The sequence below is a fragment of the Notothenia rossii genome, assembly GCF_949606895.1.
Source record: "Notothenia rossii genome assembly, chromosome: 3".
NCBI classification, from domain to species: Eukaryota; Metazoa; Chordata; class Actinopteri; order Perciformes; family Nototheniidae; genus Notothenia; species Notothenia rossii.
This window is the reverse complement of record NC_136901.1, coordinates 56,097,210-56,124,986: the sequence shown is the minus strand read 5'-3', so window position 1 is coordinate 56,124,986 and position 27,777 is coordinate 56,097,210. Positions and strand designations below refer to the sequence as shown.

Genomic DNA, 27,777 nt, shown 5'->3' with positions numbered 1-27,777 from the left:
CAGACCATGCCTAAAACCTGGCATTTCATAAGAAAGTGATTAATATATAAACCAAATGTAATATTGGATAAAACACTACACCAAATGGACAGACACAGATTAAAAGTAAAGTCCCCTGGTTTGTCTCTGGAGTCAAACTGCCATGACAAAAATCAAATCAATGTTCCACAATCCGGCACTAGATGTCGCTCATTTTACCAATATGGTTTATATAATACAGATGACCACAACAGAGCTGTGCAAATGAATTTCCCCCTGGGGACAATAATATTCAATCCCATACTTGGCGATTGAGAACATACATTCGTAATTTACCTCGTTTAAAGTACTTTTGTTGTAATACTATGGATTTAGTTGACACTACTAGCCGAGTTTCTTCTATCCAATATCTCACGGGCAGGTACATCGAATTAGAAGAAGAAGAAGAAGAAGAAGAAGAAGAAGAAGTAGTAGAGGTAGAAGAAGAAATACGCTAACGCTACAAAAAGGCACAACACTGTTACTCTGTTTTTACTGACATGTAGCATTTTATTTCACCTTGCTCTGTTTTTTAACGCACATTCACAAACGGGAACATTTTCGGGAGTTTCAACCGGGTACCGGCCACCAAAAACTGGAACGTTTTGGTCACCCATCGGACTGTGTTTACAGCTAAGCACACATGCTAACATTAAGACTACAAGCTCACTTGGGGTTGAGGCTTGTTTACACGTTGCTTGACCCACACATCTGATCTAAACATAGTAACGTGTGTTGGGGAAAATAATTATTTAAAGTTATTTAATAATTATGACATTTATTGTACTTTTTGATGGATGAATGATGCTCAAGGTGAGGGGGCAAATAAGACAACTGAGGGGGCAATGCCCCCTTTTGCCCCCTCGTGGCGCCGGGCACGTTATTGTTACTTAAAGAAGCAGGATAGCAAATGCCACTTTAAAAGCTCTTTAACCCTCAGGTGCGCATAATTTACATATTTAATCATATGTTTTCGATTATAAGGAGTAGAAATGGGATTCAGATAACCGCGGAATCGCTGGAAGTGTAGCTTTCCAGCGGTACCCCCTGTCAGACTGTAACCAGGGCAAAGCAGCCAATAGGGCTGCTCAAAGCAGCCTGACTCGGCATTACACTGTGTGGGATTGGTGGATTCGTGTGTCCGTCAAGGACATCTCGGTCGGCAGCCATGTTGGCCTGAAATGACAAACCAGTCTCACGGCGTTTCGTGTTATAGTCATGAAATTTATTTAATCTATTGATTCGTGTTATGCCGTGTCATGCATGCCCGCCAAAAAGGAAATGATAACGTTTCCAAACCTAACTTTTCCATACAAATCATTGAAATGTCTGTGAGTTTTGGCTCTGCGCGCTCCCGCGAGGTGCAGTGGGCATGCATAACACGGCGCTAACAGTTCACGAGCGTGCGCCCACCCCCCGTTGACAGTTCACAAGCATGCTCTCCCCCCCCCCCGGTTGACAGTTCACCAGTGTGCTCTCTCTACAGTTATCCCATCTTTATTACAAAGAGTGTCAAGGCATTGTTAGCAAGTTGGAGGTCATGTGGTGATATTGATTCTTGTAGCAAAATGTGAATACTAAACATCAATAAGATGTCAGAGTCAGAGTTGTGTAAAGTCCGACAGGTAATACTGGATTTTGACGAACATTTTACGATCCTTTACGATCCAGCGAAAAAGTCTAGCGCAACCTCTGGTTGAAAGAGACATTTTCTCGGCCATACAGTTATCCCATCTTTACTACAAAGAGTGTCAAGGCATTGTTAGCAAGTTGGAGGTCATGTGGTGATATTGATTCTTGTAGCAAAATGTGAATACTAAACATCAATAAGAAATGATGTTGCAAAAATTCAGGTGGAAGGATACCTGGCAGAACGCTGATGGAATAAAATAGAAGGAATGCCCGCCACTCAGATGCCTTCCAGAACTTCCGAGTCAGCAGTGACCGTGATGTTCTGACTATTTCTTCAGGTGACTTCAGACAGAGAAGACGAGAGTCTAGCTGTGCAATCTTTCAACCTAAATGCCATGGATTCAAACAGTTGCACGTGTCCAACCACAGAGACATAAGCTGTCGGCACACACCAAGCAGCACAGAATGCAAGAATGCATGTAATCGGGGACAAATCCCAAAACGATGTTGAACAGGGGAAGCATAAAAAGCATGGACAATCCTTTAACTCCATTTTGTGGGCTAGCAGATTGAAAGGCCTTAACTGCATTGTCTCTGAACTCATTGTCTGTCCTCTTCATCATACACATAAGACCCTTTGGCATAACCACACCAAGGTGTAAGTACCAGTCACAATCATATTCCCCATTGAACTGTTTGAAATTCCGGAGTAGTGGCCTGGCAATGGCACCAGAGGAGCACACGAAAGAGAACACTTTGGAGGAGTGAGTGGTGTCCTGTCTGTCTTTCCATTCAAATGGGTTTTGGCCAAGATCGCAACATTCATCAATGACCGGCTTTAAAAACGTGTCTAGTCCACCCTAGGTTTTTCAGGGCCAAACCAAAGTCCTGCAACCATCACATTCTCTTTCCTTTGTATGCAGGGGAGCTCATTGATTGTAAATTGAAGTGGCCAAATTGAGTAATTAGAGGAGTTAAAGATTGGCACGCCATCAAGTTCCACAAGAGTGTAAGATCATCTTCAGACAATTTACCTTGTTTGAGCAACTTTTGGTACCTCTTCCCGTCCGTCAAGTCCTTAATGTTATCATGTGCATTCCTAATAGATTTAGGTATTAAGTCTATACCATGGTTCTCAAGAGTGTCTTTTACAGGAGGTCCTTCAGTGATATAGCTAAGAAGAAGTTTCCCCTTTTGGCACTCGCTGTCGTGTTAAAGGAGGTGCCACAGTGCATGAGCCATCATCAGGATCTTTACCAGTGTAATGTTGACAGACCTCAGAGTAAAAATAAGCCACGCTTGACACAGCCGGATCACCGAAAACCGTATTGAAGAGATACTTGGATGCAGGGACGAGCAAATTCATTAAACCCAGTAAGTCACTCAGGGCAGCTCCAGTTAGATGATGATGCAGAGCAAAGAGCGTCACAGCTAGAAGGCCCTGCCCCTGTGTCACTGTTGCACCTGGATACAACATTTCTTCATTCTGAAAACAAATAACCGTAAGAAATATTCAGATGATGTACTTCGTAACTAGGAAAGTGCACTTGGTGGAATGCTAATCTCCACCAGGCGGCAGCCAGACAGTTTGTTCAATAAGTTCGCCTCATACTCTGAACATCATAGGCTGGACAAAGATATCCCCCCAAGTATAAAATGTTAGAAAGTATTAAATGTATGTCAAGCAGAATATGCAATATACCTTTAGGAGTTGAATAGAAAATAGTATTTGAATGGAATGGGTGGATGGTGGCGCTAGAGCAGGAATCACCAACTACATTTGTCCAAGGGCCAAAATGTATCCAATAGACACTATCGCGGGCCAGCGATTTCTGGGGGGGGCATAAAGCTTATAGCAGACTCTTCACACTAACGAAGGATCACTTCTAGGCAGGGTTGGGAGGGTTACTTTGTAAATGTAATCAGTCACTGAATACTGAATAGCTTACATGCTCTGAAAGTAATCAGAATACAGTTACAGTTACGTGTCTTAAAAAAGTAACGTATTCAGATTACTTTTGGAATACTTTCTTTTTCCATAACAGATGGGTATGTTTTGGTGCACAGGAGACACATATTTTACTGTTTTAATGGCTTATCAAGAACTCAAACACAACATCTTGGTGTCATTCTGGACAGCTCCCTCTCATCTGCACCCCATATAAAAAACATCACTGACTGCATTCTTTGTACTGTCTTAAAACCTTTCCTTGGAATATGTTATGAATTGTAAGGTGTCCTTGGGTGCTATATAAGGCGACCCTAAATAGAATGAATTATCATTATTATTATAACTTTTCAAACTTTTTCCAGTCACTTGCCCCATGCATTCAGCAGCAGCAGGCCATTTATTTGATCCCGTTATGAAATGTCATAATTTCGACAATAAATAAATGCTACATAAACGTTATCTTTCACATTTTATCCAACCATCTTCGTTTCTAACTTTCAATATATTCTAAAAGAGGTCTCTCTCTCATCTGCGTGGGGGGGCGGGGCCTCACAGACTCGCTGCATCTCTCTCTCGCTCAGACATGCTGCAGCGCTGTGCAGTCTGCACACAGTTCTGCCGGTAATGAATATGACATTTTGTGAGGAAACTTTTCCACCAATAATTCCAATAAGTATTCCAAAATATATTCACTTCAGGTTTACGACAGTGACTGTAATCAGATTACTTGTTTTTCAAATGTAACGCCAGCTGAATACAGTTAGCCTACTTGATTTTTGTATTCTGATTACGTAACGCCGTTACATGTATTCCGTTACAACCCAACCCTGCTTCTAGGCTACTTTCCCGCAGCTCCTGCCTCTCTGTTGGACTCTGTCGCAGCGGGGCAACTGCTGTGGTGCGGAGCGCATTAACCAGACTCTCACAACGAAGGATCACTTCTTCTTCAAGGCAGGGAAGGTTTCGCAGTACGCAGTCTACTGATCCGCAGCTGCTGCCTCTCTGTTGGAGTCCGGTACTGCACCTTACTCACAAGACGTTGTAAAAAAAAAATGGGTGGGGGCCGAACGCAGTAACGACTCCGCCAATGCCACAGTCACCCCCATCGTGCGGGCCGGATGAGAATGTCTGGCGGGCCAGATGTGGCCCGCCGGCCGCCATATGGTGGCCAATGTGCTAGAGGAAAGGTAATGGGCTCACAAAAATCAATAGCTTTCTTTCTCTAGAGCAGGGGTTCCCAACCGGTGTGCCGCGAGCACTGTCCAAGTGTGCCGTTAAAAAATGTATTTTTATGTTCCACATTTTTTTCCCAGTTAATAAAATTCATTTCATATACACTTTATTGTATTACATGCACAATGGAGTTCACAAGCTAATAACACATATATTGCTCAGATTTAGAAATATTGAACTGCTTAAATTCTCATGATTTACGTCAGCCGTCATTGTTTACGGTGTGCAGAGGAGCTTTATATCCTCGTGCCAAATAATTATAAGATGGATCGTTACGTAGTGACAATAAATAAAGAAGCACCCCAGCCCTCAACAACACAGGCAAGGATGGCAGAACATGATGTAACAGCAGTGCAAAAGAAGTCTAAAAGCAGACAGTACAGCGAAAGCTACCTTCTGTATGGTTTCTCCTGGACTGGGGATGCTGACTGCCCGACGCCAGAATGCATAATCTGGAGAGAAAAATTATCCATCGAAGGAATGGTGCCAAGTAAACTAGCAAGACACTTTAGCACAAAAACATCCTTCTTATAATTCCAAGGACATTGAGTATTTCCAGAGACTGAAATCACAAAGAAGCAGAGTCAACGAATGCTTTCGTCTCTACGTGTCTCTGACAAAGCTAAGGAGGCCAGCTATTTGGTTGCTGAGTTAATCGCGAAGGCAAAAAATGCCCACACTATCGCGGAAAACCTCATTCTACCAGCATGCAAGGAAATTGTCAGGGTAATGATAGGGCCAGATGCTACTAAAGAAATCGATAAAATTCCATTATCCAACAATACAATAAAACGTTGCATCGAGGACATGTCAGTAGATATAGAAACTGTCCTAACTGAAAAAATACAGAGAAGTGGCATATTCGCTCTGCAAGGTGATGATTCAACAGACATAAGTGGCCACTGTCAACTCATTGCCAACGTGAGATATGTTGATGGAGAATCCATTGAGGAGAACTTTTTTTGCAAAGAGTTACTCACACATGCAACCTGAGAGGAAATGTACAAGACCACAGCTGATTACCTGACAGAAGAGGGTCTAAACTGGGGGATGTGCCACAGCATTTGCACCGACGGGGCTGCCTCAATGACGAGGAGGGTGAAAGGCTTTGTAAATAAAGTGAGACAGGTAAATCCCGATGTACAGATAACCCACTGCATGTTACACCGAGAAGCCCTTGTCGCCAAAGCTATATGCCACCAGACCTCACTGCCGTATTAGAACAAGCTGTGAAAATAGTGAACTACATCAAGTCCCGTCCACTGAAGTCGCTGTTGTTCAGCACATTGTGCAATGAGATGGGGGCTGAGCACCATGTATGGCGGCAAATCTCTGTCATAAATCGCGAGGGCATATGAGATCCACGCGAGCACAAGTCAAGCAGCCGCGGACGTATATTATTTTCGCGAGCACTAAAACGGCACTCGCGCGAGAGCAATATTGAAGCCTGCAGGGGAGAAACATGCCTTGAGCATGTGCAGCATCTACATGAGCTCTCCTTGGTCTCCTGCGCTCTCGCGAGCAATTCCTGCTCTTCTGCTCGTGAATCTCTGGCCTGCTCTCGCGCGCGGAGAAATGTAGGCAGTGGGCGTACCCAGTAACGCCATATCTAATTGGGTACACCCCTCCTCTTTTATGATTGTCCGTTTTCAAATGAAGAGTGATATCGGAGCGGGAAAGCCCCGCAGAAGAAGAATGGCTGACGACAAGGAGGTATGTACAAAAAAAATACAGGTTTAACATAACTATCATTTTATCTACTTGACGGGCATTTAAGATATTGACATTGCATTATTTACAAGCCAAGGTATAAGAAGAAAGTGACACAGATGTCTGCCCGCAAAAATTAAAGTTAGCTAAAGTGAACTGTTAGCAGATCTTGATAAACAAGACGACACGTCTTTGCACTGTGATTGTGACAATCAATTTGACTATTTCTTGTTTGTGTCTGTTTTAACAGATAGAGTTACAAAATGCTGCCAGGCGTGTTGTTGACTTGCTGAGAAGTGCCTTGGCTGAACCAGCTTCTCAAAATCGTAAGTGAAACTAGGAGTAGATCACTTGTCTTCACAGATTCATCTAATGGTCAGTCGTTTACAAAAGATTGCAGCTGCAGTGTTGGCCGGCGGAAGCACGCCGAGGTGTTTCAGTGACAGTTTTACCAACCCATATTAAAACCAGAGTGAAAAACTGAATTTCCCCATGGGGGATAATTAAAGGTTGTTCTTCTTCTATTTATTTTCAGGGCTTGTGATTATCTGGGTAATGTTTAATTAATGAAGCCTTTATATATTCTAACTACTTTACGTATTTAGTACTCAGTTTATTTAGATTCTAGGGAATCATAGACATCTTTAAATTGTGTTCACAGATGAAGTACAGGCTCAGGGAGAGCAGGTGGAGGTGGGCAACAGACAGCCTACTATACAGGTAGACCCTCCAGAAAAACGTGATTCTGCGATAGCAGAATTGACCGTTTAATCAGTAAAATGGCGCAGATTTTTAAAAGGCCGCATATTTATCAACAGGCTGCATAATCCCCACATTTTTCCACACAAAGTTGAGGGGGAAAAAAGTTAACTCGTCTTGACGTGACGTCATCAGCTCGCGCATCACAGAATGTAAACAACACTGTATAGAGTGAACGTGTGGAGCTGAGACGATAGAGAAAACACCAAGATGAAAAAATCTAATCCATCTAATTTACCGACGAACATTTCTACTAAAGACCGGGCAAAAAGTGGGGGGAAACTATTCTGCACCCCGTGCAACTGTGTGTTGGAGCATAAGAGAAAATTGACGGTGGCGACCCACTTTGATTCATTCAAACATTTGAAAATGCTTTCTGCTGCTGCGGACAAGAAAGCCATTCAACTCACGTTCACCGAGGCATCAACCTCCAAAACCCTTTCGAGGGCTACAAGAAACGAAGTGAGTAGCCTACAAGATTGAAGCTGGTCAGATAACGAACGAGTAAATGAAAACAGAACGAGGCGGAGAAGTGTGTGTGTTTGTGTGTGGGGGGGTGTGTGTGAGATTAAAATAGCCCAATTGCTTTTACAATAAATAAACATTGAATGTGTTTAATTAAATAGTAAAGGGGTTTAAAGTTAGTGGCAGGTTGTGTGTGAGAGAGAATAAATAAGACAGCCCAATATTTAAAAAAAATGTTATTCTTTTCCCCCGACTATTTAGCATATTTCGCAACTTTCCGCATATTTCGCAACTTCCCGCAATTTCACCGCATAAAATCACACAAAAACCCTGCATGTTTAATCGCATAATCAAGGATTTTAGCCCGCATAATCAAGGATTTTAGCCCGCATAATCAAGGATTTTAGCCCGCATAATCAAGGATTTTTGCCCGCGTTTTTCTGGAGGGTCAATACAGGGACAGCTCTGCTCTTGACTGTCTGCTCTTGGCAACAGGCAGCAGGCTGGGACAAGGCAGTGTCAGGCAGTCCAGGGGCAGCAGCAACAAAGGACCCCTGGCTTTCCTTCAGCAGGAAATAAAGTGGATCAAAAATATGGCCAGGTTTGGATCCGTTAGGAAATAAAGATTGTTCTGAACTGAATTGTCATTGTAATAACTCTGCAATTTACTATAATTCAGGGTATTTTTTAATAGAAATTAACGCTCTTCAGATTGTTTAGAATGAATATATTGTATAACAGCTTCTTAAATGCCTCTCTTACACATTGTTTTCAACTCCTCAGGGCTTTCCCCGGCCTATTCAAATCTGGTAAAAGCTATACCCCATCTCCCAAAAGAAGGGCTCTTATACCTCATTCACACCAACGCAACTCCGGTTCAAGCTCTGTCTTAGAGCTTTTCAGGTTCAGAACCGGTTCTTCGGTTTAGCTCCGGCTCCTTTCACACTGCCCAGAGTCCGACTGGTGCTGCGTCATTGCGTCATCGTTTGCGTCATGACGTAACCGTTTGCGTGCCTTCTTCATGAAGTCAAACCGCGCGGAAACCCCTCACAGCTGACACGACAACAACAACAATGGCCGATTGTGGTCAAGCTTCCTCTGTACCTCTTCGGAGGACCAGATTCCCAGCAGGTAGCTGGTCTCTTCAGTTGACCACTGCTGCTTGTTAAGTTTCTCGTTGTGTACAAACTAGGGATCGACCGATATGGCTTTTTCAAGGCCGATACCGATACCGATTATTAGTAATCAAGGAGACCGATAACCGATATTTGGAACCGATATACATTTGCAGTAAAATCTGAAAATCTTGGTGTCAAAATGTAGAATAACACAAACTCCAACACAACTCAACACAACTTATTTGAAATGCATTTAAGCATATATTATGTTTAATGAACTTTTAAACATCTTACAACTGGTTTCCTCTCTGTGCCCTTTTCTTTAGTGCAGCCATCTGCAATAAGTTAGAGAGAGACAAGAAGTGGGGCTGAAGGCTGACATGCTTAACTAACAATAATGCTTAATTTATTATATCAAAACAATGCCTGTCTATCTCGCATAACATCCCAATAAGCTCCTAGCAACTGCAACACACTAATGCTAGCTAATGTTTTGCAAACTATTAAAAGTGAGGCTATTACAGTAGACCTAACGTTAGTCTAGTAGCCTCACTTCTAATATTTTGCTAAACATTTGCTAGATACATGTTGGATAGCTAATGAGCTTCACATATCAACCTGAAAAACTGCGAGGCTCCATTCGCAGCCCCCCCTCCGCACCACAGTTGCGAGACGCTGCACGCACCCCCAACTCTGACTGACCTCCCGCGTCCCTGTGTTGTGTAACTGGGAAACTGATAGAATTGGATCAGAAAATCGTGGTGTTTTTGCAACTTCAGCATAGGGGATTGGGATGTATATTAAACTTCGGCTTAACACATGTATGGCTCTACCGCTCAGCGCTGCTGCTTGCTTCAGTCTGTGTCTGCGTTCTTTCGCACCTGCCTGTAATCTGAGAAGGTCCCGCCTCTCTGGCTGGTTCCCGCCCGGAAAATCTTCAGTAATAGCAGGGCTCGACATTAAGGACTGCCCGATGGCCCGGGGCCATCTAGTATTTAGCTCGGGCCATGAAGCCTCACCTGCTGGTTGCCCAATCGGGCAATCTATTATAACAGTATCATGCAGCTCGCGGATCAGTAATGAGTGACCCGACAGTAAAACTAAACATATCTATAACTAGTTTAGGTAGTTTGAGAGGTAATTAAAATACCTACCGGTGATACTCTAACCTGAAGTGTGTGTTTTGTTCCGGTCACCGCTGCATGTGATCATGCAGAGCTGCGTGTCAACTTGTCAGCAGCAGCTGATCTCTCTCTCCCGGCAGATTAGACTCCACTCGCGTTTATGTCCATATCGATCAGATCCAGCTAGTTCTAGATAATGATATGAGTACCTGCTTATTAAAAGACACCTAAACAATAAGTGTCGCTATGCAACTGGGTGAGGCCACAAAGTATAGCGCAGCATTATGCATTTGTTTACATGCCCACTGGAACCCCGAGGTATTACCAACAGATCAACGCACAATCAACCCATACATGACATCTCTTTCTTCACATTAAGTGTTAGACATTAGAATTGACTATTCTTGTCTGTCACATACTCTTCTTGTCTGTCACAGAAGTGGTGCAACTGAAGCGGTATTGCGCTAAAGGGAAATTATTTTGACCGAAGAGATTTAGATTTGCCGCTAACGGGAACTCTGACGTCGCCATTTTGTGTGCTTCGCGGATGCGCTCGGCTCCTCTCGACTGCTGCTCGGGTCTGCTCGATCAGCTTCCGGATGAGGAGGCATTCGTTCGACCAACTTACAGTAGATAACATTACAAACATTTTTAACAGGTGCCATAATAGTGTAAATAATGTTTGTTTTGGCAGTTATAACTTTTTTACATCTGGGAAGGCATTTGTCTCTATCAGATGGAAAGTGTCTTGACCAACAACTTAAGTATTTCTTATAGCTATGCAGGGCATGCAAGCGAGCAAACACAAACAATAACAAACAAACAAGTGAAATTAAGAATAAAATTGAAATTGTACAATATAATATTGTGGTGGTTCATCTTATAATTTAGTCGAGAGAATGCACCAGACAGCATCTAAGACCTGCAAAAATCTAAATTTTCTAGCGGGAGGCCCCCCAGACCCTTCGTGCCATTTCGTCCGCGCGCATTTTTCAGGGCAATCTCTATTGGACTCAGGGCCATCTGTAAATTAGCTTAGATGGCCAACAGGGCCATCTAAGCTAATTTTAAACTCCCAAAATCCTTAATGTCATGCACTGAATAGTCTATCAGATAGCGCTGTGGGCGGGACATTGCTCGTGTACACTGAGTGCTGACTGCAGCCAGAGAAACAGCCGCATCAGAGCCAAAGTTTTATCGGAAATTTCATTAAAAAAAGGCCGACACCGATAATCGGTCAAATGCGGAATATCGGCCCCGATAGAACCCTAGTACAAACTGGATAAAACGCGGGCTTTTTGTTGTTGTTCAGGAGTTGATCTCTGCCCCCGCCCCTGCCTCGACGTAAGCGTGACGTATGTGGTGCTTTCGCTCTGGCCGGACAATTTTTTGGTGCTCAAAATGAACCGGATTCCGGAGCTAAGAGGCTGCTCCGCTGCGGTGTGAAGAGGAAAACCCGGTGCTTTTCAAGCTCCAGCTCCGAACCGGCCCTGAAACACCGTTGGTTTGAATGAGATAATGGGTCAACCCCAATCCAGTTCTTTCTGCTCAATAAGTGCACAGAAAGAACACCAAAGTCATCGGATGAAATGGTCCTTCTCCAGGCTGGACTTGGCAGGAGGACTCTCAATATGCCCGAAAATGCTGACCACTCCCAGGTAAGATAGAAAAAATAATAAGGAAAGGAACCAAGAAAATATAAGAAGCACTTTATTGATCCCAATTTGGGGCCATTTTTTATGTATTACTGTAGTTTCCCAATCCACTGAAGTACTACTGGTCACAAATCAACTTCAGCAGAGGTGACATGTGTGGAGGGTTATAGTTCTAACTGCACATTTGTTTTGCTCTTCCCACATAGATATCATATATACTTATGGAATCATATTCGAAAATGGTACCATTGGAAGGGGCCTGGATGCTACATAAAGCTGCTGGTAAGATAAAATCTCCCTTATTAAATTCAACTGTGGTCTAGTATTTCTGCAGTTAAATCCTATTTATACTCTATCTTATCCTACAATAGCTGCTCTTATAATAGCTCATCAATGCCCTTGATGGTTAGCATATTTACCTACCCCCTTGTTTTTAGCAATCCATGAGAAAGCCAAACACTGCAAGTGTGCGTCTTGTTAAAATCAACTGCCTCCCCTAGAACATTCTGTGCATTAAATAACATCCACTTGTTTTGTTTCTTCTTATTATACACACATGCATTTCAAAACATTTGGACTACCTATGTTGCAAATGTATTATCTTTTCAATTTACACACGGCATCTATTGCACGTCTGTCCGTCCTGGGAGAGGGATCCCTCCTCTGTTGCTCTCCCTGAGGTTTCTCCCATTTTTCCCTTTAAACTGTGGGGTTTTCTCTGGAAGTTTTTCCTTGTACGATGTGAGGGTCTAAGGACAGAGGGTGTCGTATTGTCATACTGATATTCTGTACAAACTGTGAAGTCCACTGAGACAAATGTAACATTTGTGATATTGGGCTATATAAATAAACATTGATTGATGATTGATTGATTTGTACACATTCCCTCATAGGCGGATCAAGCCAGCGGGAATTAAGTGTTTTGGTACCTGAGGCAGAGGGTTACATGGGGGCCTACCTTGCCAAATCTTTAGGTGGAAAAGGCTGTCTCTATATAATGCCCATCCAGGACACTTTAGACACCTCCCCCTTGCCCTACTCATCGAAGGAGTTCGAAAATATGCCAAAAGCCAGATGTGCCACGTTTCACCTAAGCATGCCTGTCCAGCTGTTGGCTTTACACGCACAAGAGTGTGAACCAAGCAGCTGTTATGACCGCATGGATCTGGAACCGGTAATGTTATTCCACAAATAACTATGCAGGATCATTATCATCCTGAATCGACAGCTTTTTTAACTGGTTACGATTTTCAGGATCTGGACCCAGATTTAGATGAGTCTCCAGCTACAAGCAATCCTGGGAATGTAAGCTCACTAATATTGTAGGTGTTTGTTTCTAAACAATCTTCATTGTATGTGTCATTAATTGGCAGTCTTTCTACATTTTATTATAGGCTTCTCCAAGTGTGCTCCCGTGTAGGACCTCCTGTTCTAAAATTGATATTAAGGTAAAATCAGGGCATTATTTATCAATTACATTATTGCAGATGATGAAGGTTTCTGCGCCTCAGTAATTCACTTGAAAATTTGCTCTGCTAGTGTTAGATATTGTAAACCATGATTAAGGCATGCCCCATTGAAATATTTTTCCCCTCATCAGTACATTGCAGTCGACCCAAATTATCGATTTGGAAGAACATGCCAGTGAAGAACTGACAGGGCGAGAGAAAAGGTAATATGCTTAAAATGTACCTGTAATTGCTTGTTTTAATCAAAAACGTCCTGCAGTTATTGTGTTCACTATTTGTGTTAATTGTACCGTTCATCAGTTGCTCTGCATTGTTATTGTTATGCCTTGAATATCATTTAAAAGACGCCACTTTACATCAGTCAGGGGTCGTCAGTTTACTCAATGATACAAAAGGGGTCTCTTAAGGGAAAAAGTTTTGGATCCAGTTGTCTAATCAACTTCTAATTGTTTCCTTCAAGTTTTGCTGAAGCCATCGAAACACTTAGTGGACGAGTGGACACAACGACACTCTTTAATGTTAGTGTCACTAGGGAGGACATCTTTGAAAGGGGTTTAGGGCAGTGGAGACGTCAGAATAGGTCTTCTCCCCAAAACCCCCTCCCAGTGTCTTTCATTGGAGAGTCTGGAATTGACCATGGGACTCTCAGGAAAGAATTCTTAACAGGTATATGTTTACCGCCTTATAATAAATGAAAATATTCCTCAGTGTGTGGCGGTTCTCTGGTTGCATGCAATTTCTGTGCTTGCACAGGTTTAGAGCTTTGCATGACGCGTGCTGTTCTTGAACATATACAGTGGTCTAATTGAGATTATCAATGTATTGATCCACTTTTCCTTTCAATCATAGAAATGATGGCAGGTGTTGAAAGGAAGTCTTTTCAGGGAGGGAGTACAGGGAAAACCCCCAAGTATTCAATTACTGACTACCACAAAGAGCATTTCAAGTACCGTAATTTTCGGACTATAAGCCGCACCTTTTTTCCAATTTTTCGACCCTGCGGCTTACATAACGCTGCGGCTAATCTATGGATTTTTACAGCTAACGGCCACTAGGGGACCTCCTAAATCTATGGATTTTACAGGTTACAGTCCACCACCTTTAACTCTATGGGCTCTATGGCCGGTCCGCGCCCCCCACCTTTAAGCGGCGGGCTCCAGCAGGAAAAGCTGGAGGCCGGAAAAGAGTGAGACAGGTAACGCGCAAAAGTAAAAGTGGAACCGAGAGTGGTACGAGAGACAGAACGAGAGCAAGACAGACAGACATTACGAAAGCGAGACAGTTTGTCCCCGTACCACTGGTTGAAAACCACTGCTGTAGATCACTGCCGGTACGTGCGCTGGGAGCGCACCGTTTAAGTTTGAAAGTTGAAAGGTTTGTGTGTCTGAAACGCTATGTGATACAGTACAGTTCACACAGCACAGTACATGTTCTGTAGCTACTATTGCACTAAATGGTAACACTTGAATACGTAATGCAAATATGCAACTTGTTTGTTGAAATGTTAATAAATGGGAGATTCCTCAAACAGCCATCTCTTTCCCGACAATCCCCTCTGTGCACGAACCCTTACATATGGTAATTAAACATTAAAACACCTGCGGCTTATAATCCAGTGCGGCTTATATATGTACACATCATTCAATTTAGCTGCTGCGGCTTATATTCAGGTGCGCCTTATAGTCCGAAAATTACGGTATGTAGCATTGTGTTCTGCAATGTCTTTTCCATGTTTATTTCATTTATTAATAATGTCTATGCATTGATTAAACTTTGTTAATGCAGGACAGCTGGAGAGATTATGGCAGTCAGTATAGTGCAAGGTGATCCTCCACCTAACTTTTTCAGAGAGTGGTGCTATGGATACATATCCACTGGGGAGATGGATAGAGATTCCATTTCCAAGGAAGATGTGACTGATCCAGAGCTCAGCTAGCTTATGGAAGAGGTCATATTTTTCTTCTCCTCGGATACTCCTTCATATAACATGATGTTTGTTTTAGTATGGTTGACACACACACCTCTTTGTAGTGTGAATATTTTCTAATTCTTAAAATAAGCTAAGGCTCCCATGACTTACTGTGTGATACTGTTTTTCCAATTGCAAAGGTTGAGATGGCTGAACCTGAAGCTATGTACGACCTTCTGGATCGGATAACAGCATGCGGGTACAGTGGTCCTGCCACGTGGGAGAGGAAGGAAGAAATAATAAAGTATGTGCATATGCTAAGTGATTTAACCCATAACAACCCATGTTTAAAACCAATCAATTATCCCTTTACACTCATCCTTCATATTGAGTGTGCAGTCACTCTTTCCCTTTTGTATGTATGATTTTATATTATTGCTGTTATCTGTTACTGAATTATAGGGCAATTATCTTGCACTCATCGGTCCGCACTCTACCAATGCTGCAGCAGATATGCTCAGGCATGAAGCTGTATGGCTTGTGCGAGATGATTGTACAACAACCACACAATTTCAGGGATCTGTTCGTCCCTGGCCTTAATGAAAAGGTCAGTATTATGTCTCTAGCTGATTTTACCACTGCATTTAAAACCTTAACGCTTTAACAGCCAGAGCCACCCTTTGGTAGAGCACATTTTTTGTCTTGATATCTTGTTGAAAAAAAAAATGTAAAAGTTTAACTCCATCTGATTCAGCCATCTCTACCATTTGGTTGACATGTTATGCACAACACAACCTCTAGATATCACTGTGGTTCGAACAGAAAGCCCTTCAGCTAGCTTCAACTGAGAAAGTTGGCATGCTAAAAATCACTGCTGACGAAATCACTCTTTTTGGTCAACTTTTGTAAGGTAACCATGTAATTTGACATATTGTAATGTCAGAGCACTTACTGAACAGAATTATATAACTTGATGCAAAAAAGTTTTAACAAGGGTGTTATTATTTTTTGGAAAATATGCTCAACCAACCGGTCGAATTGGCCTTTTATGGTAGACTAGCAATATTACTTTTTCAGAGTTTCAGAGATTTTTTCCTATAAAATATGGTAAATAGATAGATTCATTGTAATATTACTACATCTTATATTACATTATTACTACATCTAGACCTTATGAGTCTCAGAGTGAAAGAGTGATAATAATTTATATAGCACCTTTCATGCATGGCATTCAGCCCAAAGTTGCACACAGATGAGCAAGTTAGGCCAACACAGGATATAGACATTTGCTGTTAGGCCAGTTGTTTGTTGTTAGGCCAATTCAGCATACACAGTAAGATGAGCAAGCCTTTTTTTTATTGTGAAAAACACTTGACATTACTTTTTATATCAATATCAATATTGATACCTTTTTTTTTTAAATGTGTTTGGTTATGTGTGGCCCATTTCATAATAAAATGCAAACAAATAATTTTTCCATAGCTTTTTTCTTGGTCTGGTAATTAAAGGGTTAACCTCATCCAACTTTGAGCATACATCATTTAGTTTTTTCTGCTCTCCAAGCCGGATGCTGAATTCCTGATGGGAGCCATATCTCCAGTCTTCAGTGAGCTGTGCTCGCTGCGATGCCAGAGGGAATCAAGGATTGTAAACTTTTTGCAAGACTTCATCCAAAACATTGAAAGTGATACTACTGCCCGGACATTTTATAAACGTATTTGTACTTGAATTGTACCCCGATTACGACAGGCAACTCAATGAAAGCTTTGTATACCTGTTTTATTCATGTTTACATGTCTCAGTTTAACATTTTGAGCCAACACAACGGATAGTCTACACTACTACTTCACCAATATACAATATAGAACAGTGGTTCTCAACTGGTCAGGCCTCGGGACCCACTTTTTCCTTCGTCAATAGATCGCAACCCAAAATTTTGAACCACTCAAATCAATTCAACAAAAAATCCTGCAGTAATGTATACGCTTTGCAGCATTCAATATTAATTAAAGTGAAGTACAGTGCATATCCTTTATATCCCTTCACAGAACAAAAATAATGCTTTTAAATAAGGTTTAATGAGATGATGGAATCAAAGCTGAACTGGATAACATAAAAAAGCACACGTGCTGAAAACCTAACCCCAGAAGGGGGGGTCTGGGGGGGATTGTCCCCCAGGAGATTTTTTGAAATACTAACATATAAACTACCCATTCTGGTACACTCTGAGAAGAAAATAAATAGATGTATTACGACATATTAATAATATTTTATGCCATTGTTTGTTTTTCTCTTTGTTCTGACAGCTGAACTTGCTGCTCCACACAGAGAGAAGAGCAAAGAGGAGAGTCTGTGTGAAATAGTTTAAATTGTGGGTAAGGGTAGATAGCCCCCATTGTTCTGTGACCTGTCAATCATCAAAGCGGGGGTCATATTTCATTATGTGTTCATTTTTATCTGAAGTTGTACCCATGGGTGTATAAAGAATAGTTCTACCGCAATGTTATTCTCCGTGGGGACTTCCAGCAACAATCTTGATTCTGATTGGCCAGAAGACTCGAAAAAACCTCAGCAAATATGTTTTATTGAGAAGATGATCACTACGTGACAGAAGTTTTCACAACCGTTTATGGTCTCCGGTACTTTCAGTCCAACGCCTACTGCATGCACAGCGTTAGAAAATCGGGCCTTCAAAATAAAAGTTTGACTTTTTATCCTTTTTTTTCACTCACACATCTGCGACCCACTCGAAACGGGTCCGCCACCCACTTTTGGGTCGCGACCCAACAGTTGAGAACCACTGATATAGAATACCTAAAATAAAAATATCTAAGTAAAGTGCTGAAACATCTGAACAGACAACAGTGAAAACAACTACAACATTTGAAATGTACTTTCACTGTGCTCTCAAGCTGCGTGTGACAACATAGGTAAAAACGTGTCAGGCTACGTGATGATTCTGGCCTTGCTCCATGCATGGCTTGTCAGTATGTAATCAAGCACCCTTATCAAAGTAAAATGTAAAAGGACTCAGCGCCAAAACTGTTTTTTTCAAATGATCGCATCCGCTATCCCCATGAGGAAAGGACGAGTGAAAGTATCATGCGCTACTTGAATTAAATAACAACATTCATTGTCCGCCAGGCCGATCTGCTTACACAAAAGGGCTATTCTGTTTTAGTTGTGTCTGTCTGACATATAAAGCTCAGGATAGACAGACACGGCCAAAACAAGCTTATCCTCCATTTTCTACAGTGAAGTCATCAGCGCTTTTCTGAAAAGTTCAGAATTTTAAACTAGAAGGGCTCAGAGAAAAGATGCTGGGTGCAGCACTTTTTCTATAGTCAGCCACATACGCTAAAAAAAAACGCTGGCGCGCAGAAAAAGACGCTATGTGGACACAGGCCCTTACACCCTTCAAGGTTAATTAATGTTATATATATATATCCAGGGTTCCTGCAGGTTTCGCCAACTTAAATTTAAGGCTTTTTAAGACCTTTTTAAGACCACTTTGAATAGAATTTAAGACCTATTTCACGGCAAGAAAGTATGAAGGAAAATGGCTATGAAAGAAGAAATACGTTCCATAATTACTTACAAAGTAAATGTATTCATGTTCAACATAAGAACAATGACTGAACATAACAGCACAGAACTGTGTTAGCGTGCGACAAAAAGTTTGTGTGTTCGGGCTGTGCAATTAATTGTATTTTAATCGCAATTACGGTTTTGGCCTGCCACAATTACGAAAACAACATATAATCGAAAAAAAGATTATTTAGCTTTGGTAGGTTGTGACAGTGCACTGCAAAAATATTTGATCTAATTAATTTTTGTCTAATTAATTTTTATGTATCATATTTATATATGTTTAGTAGCTTGTGGAAGTGCGCTCCAAAATATTTGTTGATCTTGTTTATTGGTATTTTTTATTTTGATATTATTTATTTAAATGTATAATTTATTTTTGTATTGGTTTTTCAGTTCAATTATACATTCAGGGTAATCAACAGTTAAAAAGATACTGTTCAAATTATTATTTGTTTTAATGTTCAATAAATGGATGTTTTCAAAGTCAATGAATAATCGTATTTAATAATCGTGATATCAATTATTGACCAAAATAATCGTGATTGCGATTTTTGCCATAATCGAGCAGTGTGTGTGTGTGTGTGTGTGTGTGTGTGTGTGTGTGTGTGTGTGTGTGTGTGTGTGTGTGTGTGTGTGTGTGTGTGTGTGTGTGTGTGTGCGCAGGGGCAGACTGGCCATTGGGAATACCGGGAGTTTTCCCTGGTAAAAATCTCCCTTTTTTTTGTTTGCTTACCTAAATCCTACCGGCCCACATTTGTAAGTGTTCCGGCCCAGCCCAGCCCAGTGGGGTGTGGTCCACTGGGCTGGGCTGCAGCCTGGACATTTCCCCCAAAACACACTTAGACGTGATCGCAACACAGAAGTACCTTTCAAATCCGATCATTTTTAAGACCTTCTAAATCATATTTAAGACTTTCCTTATTTTTTGGGTGATATTTAAGACCTTTTTAAGGCCTTAAATTCAGATTATCAAACTTTTTAAGACCCCGCGGGAACCCTGATATCATTGTTTGTACAATTATATTTACTTCTACCTATTCCCATTGTGTCCTATATTTTCTTTTACATTTCTGCGTTGATATTGTCTTATCAGTACTAATGTTATAAATAGACAGACAGACAGATTACTCTATGTTACAGATGTATGCTTCTCCTCGTTGAGAACTGAGGATGGTGTACACCAGCCTTTCCCAAACTCAGGGTCGCGACCCAAAATGGGTCGCGGACCCCTTTTGATTGGGTCGCCAGTTAAATGCATTGCTACACACACGCAGCGTCAGAGCTGATGGCTGCGTTGCAAAGATTTTTTTTTAATAATTTTTGTATTTTATTTTTTATTTTGAGAATGAAATTATGCAATATAGCATTGTATATTGAATGATTTAATTTTCTAAATACAAATAAACAAAAAATAAAAGATTGTATTTATATCAGCTCTGTGAAAAGCGAAAGTTTTCGCCCTGTCCGTTTATTGTCTGTTGATTAATCCCGATCGTACATGATGGCAAAAAGATGATACAAAGAGGAGTTTTTAAACGTTGGCTTCACAAAAGCTGTTAGAAATGGAGAGGAGTGGCCTCAGTGTGTTTTATGTGTAGAGGTGCTCAGTAACGAAAGTTTGAAAATGAATAAATTGGACCGGCATCTCCAAACAAAACATCCTCTGCATCGGGACAAATCGAAGGACTTTTTCATCTGCAAAGAAGAGTCTTTCAAGAAGCGGTGTTTTGACGGCGGAAAAGTAAGTCACTTATTTTAATCATTCGTTTTGTGTTTTTGTGAGTTTGTCAGGGTCTGTTGTGAAATTGTTTCGTTAATGCAAAGTTGGATGAAATGCAAACTGAGCCCCGGAGCGGATAGCCAGCTGCGCGCTCCCGCGAGTCCACTACATTCTGCAGCGGCACAGAGCGGTGTTTCAAAAACAATAACCACAGGAAGATTAGAGGGAAAGTGACCGGCAGTATGAGAAGGAAAGCGAGAGAAAGTATCAGCCGCACGGACGTGACTGCTGCAGTGTGATGCACATAGGAATACATATGGGGGTTATTCCCTATCTTTATTCAAGAGCGTGGTCTTTAAATTTGAGAGCATACTTTATTGATTTCACGTTCAGAATATGTATTTCTTTCCCTAAAACCCTGTCCTCACACTCAAATAGTGCCTGCTTGCGCTTAGATTTGCTCTGCTTCTGCTCAAACTGTACGCTTGCACTCAGATATTTTGCTGCGCTTACAGGTTTCCTGTGTTCCAGTTTAAAACCTTCTCCTTGCACTCAGGCTGTTTCTGTGCGCTCGTGAAATGTTTGCTCTCAGATTTCTTCTGTGCGTGCTTGGGTCTTTTGTGCAACAACCCTGTCAAAATCCCTCCGTGGGGATTCCCCACAGTATTGAGTATGTAGTCGCTTTGGATAAAAGCGTCTAACAAGTAACATGTAATGTAATGCGCTATAAATGCGGTTGCCAGGTCCACATTGGGTATACAGCGTACGCCGGCTGGTATTACAAATCACCCAATAACCCAGCAATGTTAATGATAATATCTTCTCTGTTATATTCAGGCATTCAAAGGGAACAGAGGGGCACTGAGGGCATCCTATCAAGTCAGCCTCCACAAAAAAAAAGTTAATCAGTTGCCAAGTGTTGGAGTTTCTTTTTCTCTCAGAGTTTTAAAACAGCTCTGTTCATTTAAAAGTGTTTAAAAAATGTGTGTACATAGTTTTTGATCTAGTGACAAACGTTGCACTTCTGATAATTTAAATGTGGTTTCACCTGTGATTAACTGAATACAATTCACTGCACTTCAGTTAGTGTTTTGTCCCTTTCTGTTTACAACATGTTTGTTCTTTGTTCATTTAAAATAGTTTAAAATGGTGTGTACATAGTTTTTGAGCTAGCGACAAACTTAATATTGCACTTAAGATAATTGAAATGTGTACTGTATATACTTGACTGCACGTCCCATGTTTCGTCTTTCTGCTTTGATCCTTATTTTTTTCTGGGCAAGCTCAAAGGGAAGGTTGTTATGGTGAGAAACCTAATTGCTGCGATGCACTTTTATAATTCAATAAATATTTTCATTTACATTTTAAATTCATGGTGTGTTGCATTCTTTGTTTATAACTGTAGATATTATGGAAAATCATGAAATGTTTTGAGCTTGGGTCCCTTAGGACCACAACATTTCTGTTTTGGGTCTCATGCTGAAAAAGTTTGGGAACCCCTGGTGTACACCAAAAGTTTTCTTTTTTTGCACTTTTTTTGTTTCTTCATCATTATTATCAGCATTTTATGTCAACAAATACTGTAAACTACTTTTGCATCAGCACACCTCCACTCTAGATGATTCCATGTTTGTAGCCAGTGTACAGGTTTATTTCTTCTTTTACATTTCATGTGTACTTACTATTTATGAAGAGCACAAACTGCTTCCAAAAGTCTACACTTCATATAGAACTTACCGTCTCAGTGTTGTCATCTGGATAAGAAGTTGTCACTTGGTTCATCATGGATGCCTATGACGGAGTACAGTTTTAAGAACAAGACGCTTGTGCCTGAGACATTGCATGTGTGTTTCTTTATGATCACATACGGACAACTCACCATATCTCAGTGCCATTGTCCTGGTTAGAATCCATTGCTTCAGTGGAGTGACATTGCCTTGGGTGTTGCATGGGGTCCTTTATGGAAACAGACAAGCACAGGTATGCTAACTGGAATGGGCGAAATAGATAACAGGGATCCTAGGCCAGGGATAATTAAAATATCAGGCTTGCTACTGCTTTAAGCATTATAGATTTTTTAATGCCACTCGGAATTAGATTTAATACCAATTTTATAAAAAAACTAAAATCTAAAAAAGAAAGCAAGCAAGGACATCAATTACTTAGGGTTCAGGGATAGGTACAAAGTCAGCAGCATAGAAGTGGTATCATCTGAATACTGGGCACCTGAAGATTAATTATACCTAGGAAAGCCATTCACACTCTTAATGCCCTAGTTCTCTAGTTTGTGGTAGTAAAGTTTCATGAGGCTGTGATTATCCTAGAGGTCACAACAGGTCATTTTAAACAGTGATGTCAAGTTTTAAAGAAATGGTGTCACTATATTAAATGGTTACTATGGGTAATAACATCATCACACATGAATACAAATGAACTCTTTTTGATTCAGTGAGCTCACTGAATCAACAAGAGTGTCAGCTTTCCAGTCAAACCCAATGTATGCAATTCAAGTTAAGTATGTACAAAAACGGCATACTTTGTTGCCCCAAACTACATGGGATCAACATAAAGTCGGCATGTATGTAAAGGGGAGACTCGTGGGTACCCATAGAACACATTTTCATTCACATATCTTGAGGTGAGAGGTCAATACGCTTAGTATTAAAGCTACAGACATGTTATCTTCCTATTCATGCTAACGTTAGCAATGAGTAAACTTACCCCTTGTATTTATACTTAAAGCAGATGTCAAGTGATTTTATAAACAATACAATTCAACAGTACCGCGGCCAGCTTGCTAGTAACAGTTTGCTGGATAAAATCTAGCTGCAAAAACAATTACAATTATCAATCTGATAAGCGGTTAGCTTAGCAACAATTTATAGTTGCTGTCAGTTGACTTGGGACTGTTTTCAAACAAACACATAAGCTACTGTACAGATCACAAAGGTTTCTTTAAAAAATGCTTTACAGACGTGAAGGAATATGATAAGAAACTGTTAATTGTGTTAAGTGATCTCGAGCTGATGGGTTTGTCTCCAGGAATTGCGTCAAGTCAACTGCGACACTACAGCTAGCTAACATTTTATCTTAATGCTACACAGTATGAGTCAAAGAAATATACTCATAGTAAAATATATTACTGTACATTTGCGTTTCTGTTGAACTCTGTCGTTCGTGGCAGACAACCCTCGGACTGAATCCAGTTTTTATATGGTCCTCGTATCACTCGCGGCGTAGGCATGCTGTCACTATGGAAACTATGGAAAGCAGAGTGCCTCGACTGAATGCTCAGCGCACATACGGGTACTTCTGCTCCTACAGCCAGGTATGACGGGTACCTTACTAGCCAATCAGAGGGAGAGTAGGACGGGTCAAGCGGGAAAATCTGAAGACGGACGTTATTTCTTCATCGAAGACATCAAACAAGAATAAAATACAATTTATGCCTTTGCATATTTTGTGGAGGAAAATTGCTACGAAGTTATACCTACCGAATGGATAGAAGATTTTGAAGAGAATTGTGAAGGAGAAATGGAACAAGGGTATGTGGTCAATCGGCGAAAGGGGAAAAGTGGAAATATTTCCAGATGTCCAGCGAGAATCTTTGCTGTCAATGGTGAGCTAACTAAGTTAAGCTAACATTTGTTATATATTATCTATTGTTTTTACGTTGCACAGCCCTTTCAGTTATTGCTATAATGTTAGCTAAGTAATTAATTAGTTGTTTTACCAGGGATTTTTCACTTCCAAATTAATAATATAATAATTCGCCAAATTAAGCCATTGACAGGTGAAGTTTAACAGTTGCTATCTTTTGGTTATTCAATATTCATAATTTAAGTATATATATTCCATATAAATATAAGTTGCGCTGAACTATTATAAGTCTATATTATAATATATAAGTCTATATTATAATATATAAGCAGGTTACAACGGTTGTATTTTTTCTTGTGTGTGTGTGAGGGTGAGAGAGAGAGAGGGGTTCCTATATGCCCCTTTCACACCAACGCAGCTCCGTACTCTTCTGGTATGGAACCGGTTTTTATTTTCTGCCCCCATTTGGTTCACATCGCCCAGAACCCAACTGCCAACTGTTGCTTCCGCTGCTGCGTCATGACGTCACAGTTTACATCGCTGATTTTCTCCCCAACGCCGCTCACAACAACAACAACGACAGTGGGGGACTGCGTCGGGTCGATGATCGTGTTACTTTTAATCATACGAAGCCAGATTAAATTAAATAACTACTTCTCCAACCTTATACTTTTCTCCAGAGTGCCGTGGCATTTACCGAGTGCTGCTCGTCGGAGTTTATTCTCCCGTTAACTACCCGCTGTAAAGAATATATTCACTGTCTGACTGTCACACAAGCAGCTGATACATAAACACAATTCCACATAAATTAATGTGTGTCAGTATGAATTGACGCTGTTTATATTTAAGCAATAGCTCACGACAGGCCGTGGTATATGCTCATTATATCACAGCTAAGGGGCGTGGTTCGGCCCGACGCGAAGCGGAGGGTCGATAAACCCCTTAAAAGCAAACTGCAGGCAGTTTGCTTTTCAGCCCAACGGTATACTGTTTTTCTCAGACGCGGAGGGATACTGACTTGTTGTGAAAAGTAACTTACAATTCTACCCGTGGTATACGCTCAGTATATCACGGCTAAGAACCAATCAGATTGCTTGATTTGACTTGTCCGTTTTATAAATATCTATATGTTTGAGCCTATTGTGGCATAAGCCGTTTTCTACGCTCATTTTACCGGTGTATTTTTCATTATGATTCTACTTGTGATAGTCGGACATGACAACCTGTGCAGCCCATGTATAGATTCCATCCGATAGCTGCTATAATACAAAACAAAACGTCTGCCTGCTCTCCACAATGATCAATAACAGCGAACGGATGGTCAAAGAAAGGTACAAAATCACCCGAAGCCTGGTTAGTGTTGCCTGACTTTTTAAAGTGTGTTTTGTTTTTTTACAAGTTGTTACAACTTTTATTTGCCATACTCGCCTTTAACTGTTAGTTCAGGTTAATCTCGCCCCCCTCTGACGTAAGCGTGACGTATGCGGTTCTTGCTTCTAGACCAACCATTATTTCGTGCTTGGGAAGAACCAGTTTTCGGGGGAAAGAGCCGGCTCCGCTGCGTTGTGAACAGGAAAAAACTGTGCTTATCAGGCTCTAGCTCCGAACCGGCCCTGGAACCGTGTTGGTGTGAAATGAGTCAGTATTTATCTGAAAAAGCAATTTTGATAATGACAAATATAATTTCTCAAATTGTCTTTTTATTTATTTATATAGTGGTTTTCCAAATAACCAATATAATATTCTTGATGAAACCTGTGATTTACACCCATAATTATGAATTCTTATTTTAATTGAGAGCATCCAATGCTGAAGGACATAGAGCCACCAATAGTTGCCTCTGCATGGTAAAATTGAAGCCGGTGTGAGTCAGCAGCCTGGTGCAATGTGTATGTCAATGTGTATGTCTACTTCTTGGTTCTTTGCATTGTGCACACATGAAGTACTTTACTTCACTTGGCTCTTAAGTGCTACAACAGGAACATCTTTTTATTACTTTTGTGATTTGAAAGTAACTTGTCTGCTACTCAAAACCAGAGCAGCTTATCTTAATATTAGCTGTCAGCATTGAAGGGCTCAAACTCAAATATTGATAAGCGCATTCATTTTGAACTGTAATAAGGCTACTAGCCGTACGTATATCTGACATTAATCAACACCTCTATAGCCATTTAGAATTGTGTATTCCCCCAGGCCATGGGGTAACTTGCTATATTATCTAAATTGGAAATAGAAACCTATTTCAACCATTTCTTCAAATTGTCGTGATATCATTTTTGTAATTGAGAATCATGATTTTGAACTTAGTATCGCACCAAAGGAGAAATAATCTTGTATTGTGACATACATTTCTACAAGAGATTATAATTGACTATTTTTTTTTCATCAAGGTTGACAAACCAAAGAAGAAAAAGCAGAAACAACATTCTGAAAAGAAGCAGCAACTACACCTGCTGAGGAAAATATTGAAGAAAGTAAGCAAAACTAATACCGTAATTTTCGGACTATAAGGCGCACCTCAATATAAGCCGCAGCAGCTAAATTGAATGATGTGTTCATATATAAGCCGCACTGGACTATAAGCCGCAGGTGTTTTAATGTTTAATTACCATATGTAAGGGTTCGTGCACAGAGGGGATTGTCGGGAAAGAGATGGCTGTTTGAGGAAGCTCCCATTTATTAACATTTCAACAAACAAGTTGCATATTTGCATAACGTATTCAAGTGTTACCATTTAGTGCAATAGTAGCTACAGAACATGTACTGTGCTGTGTAAACTGTACTGTATCACATAGCGTTTCAGACACACAAACTTTTCAACTTTCAAACTTAAACGGTGCGCTCCCAGCGCACGTACCAGCATTGATCTACAGCAGTGGTTTTCAACCAGTGGTACGGGGAAAAACTGTCTCGCTCTTGTAATGTATGTCTGTCTTGCTCTCGTTCTGTCTCTCGTACCACTCTCGGTTCCACTTTTACTTTTGCGCGCTACCTGTCTCACTCTTTTCCGGGCGGGCTCCAGCTTTTCCTGCTGGAGCCCGCCGCTTAAAGGTGGGGGGCGCGGACCGGCCATAGAGCCCATAGAGTTAAAGGTGGTGGACTGTAACCTGTAAAAATCCATAGATTAGCCGCACCGTTATATAAGCCGCAGCGTCGAAAAATGGGAAAAGAGGCGCGGCTTATAGTCCGAAAATTACGTTACTTGTTTAATTGTACTTTGTCTCGGAGTCCTGCATCGGGTCGGGTACCCGCGGGTGATTCGCGGGTGGTATTTTTTCAAACGCTTTTTTCCGGGTTCGGTTCTGGGTAAAACAAAGATGATGCGTGTCGGGTTGCGGATGTTGCATAATAATTATATTAAAATCTTCAGACCTCTCCCCTCTGCAGCGCATCAATCTGCTGCTGAGCGCGCCACATTTGAAATGGCTGAGGTGAAGCTCTAGCAGAGAATACAGCATTTTCAATAAACTTCCTCAAGAGCGAAATCCAACGTCTGGGAGGCTTTTGGTGTCATCCTAGATCAGCGTTTCTCAAAGTGTGGGGCACGCCCACTGGTGGGGCGCAGAGATATGATAGGTGGGTCGCGAATGGACGCGATGAACGGGACCATTCGAGGCAAAGTGCTGACGCGCGTGTTTGAGCTCCAAGCGGAGATCCGCCTTTTCTTGGTGGAGGAGCGCATGTCTGAAGCCGCAAGCAAGTTCACTGACTAACATTTTTTGATGAAGCTGGCTTATGTCAGCAATGTCTTTGGAAAGCTCAACAAGTTAAATCTCCAGGTACAAGGCAAAGACAAATACCTACTTCACCTAGCAGATAAGAT

At 41.1% G+C, this 27,777-nt stretch overlaps 2 protein-coding genes across 8 annotated transcripts in view; one reads left to right on the top strand and one right to left on the bottom strand.

Moving 5' to 3' along the window:
- The window catches only part of LOC307031643 (uncharacterized protein), a 144,621-nt gene extending 120,994 nt beyond the window's left edge, over positions 1 to 23,627 (bottom strand). For all 5 annotated transcript variants that reach the window (XR_013806035.1, XR_013806036.1, XR_013806037.1 and 2 more), the window contains exons 1-3: positions 23,503 to 23,627; positions 22,234 to 22,310; positions 22,092 to 22,145 (exon numbers count right to left, since the gene is read on the bottom strand). Coding sequence is in view for 1 of the 5 variants with exons in the window: in XM_079668919.1 (XP_079525045.1) it covers positions 22,092 to 22,108 (17 nt within the window). In the remaining 4 variants the exon portion in view is untranslated. The remainder of the gene's footprint in view (positions 1 to 22,091; positions 22,146 to 22,233; positions 22,311 to 23,502) is intronic.
- Positions 23,628 to 23,767: 140 nt separating this feature from the next.
- LOC307031644 (uncharacterized protein) overlaps positions 23,768 to 27,777 on the top strand; it is a 32,638-nt gene continuing 28,628 nt past the window's right edge. For all 3 annotated transcript variants that reach the window (XR_013806039.1, XR_013806040.1, XM_079668921.1), the window contains exons 1-2: positions 23,768 to 23,973; positions 26,345 to 26,428. Coding sequence is in view for 1 of the 3 variants with exons in the window: in XM_079668921.1 (XP_079525047.1) it covers positions 23,902 to 23,973; positions 26,345 to 26,428 (156 nt within the window). In the remaining 2 variants the exon portion in view is untranslated. The remainder of the gene's footprint in view (positions 23,974 to 26,344; positions 26,429 to 27,777) is intronic.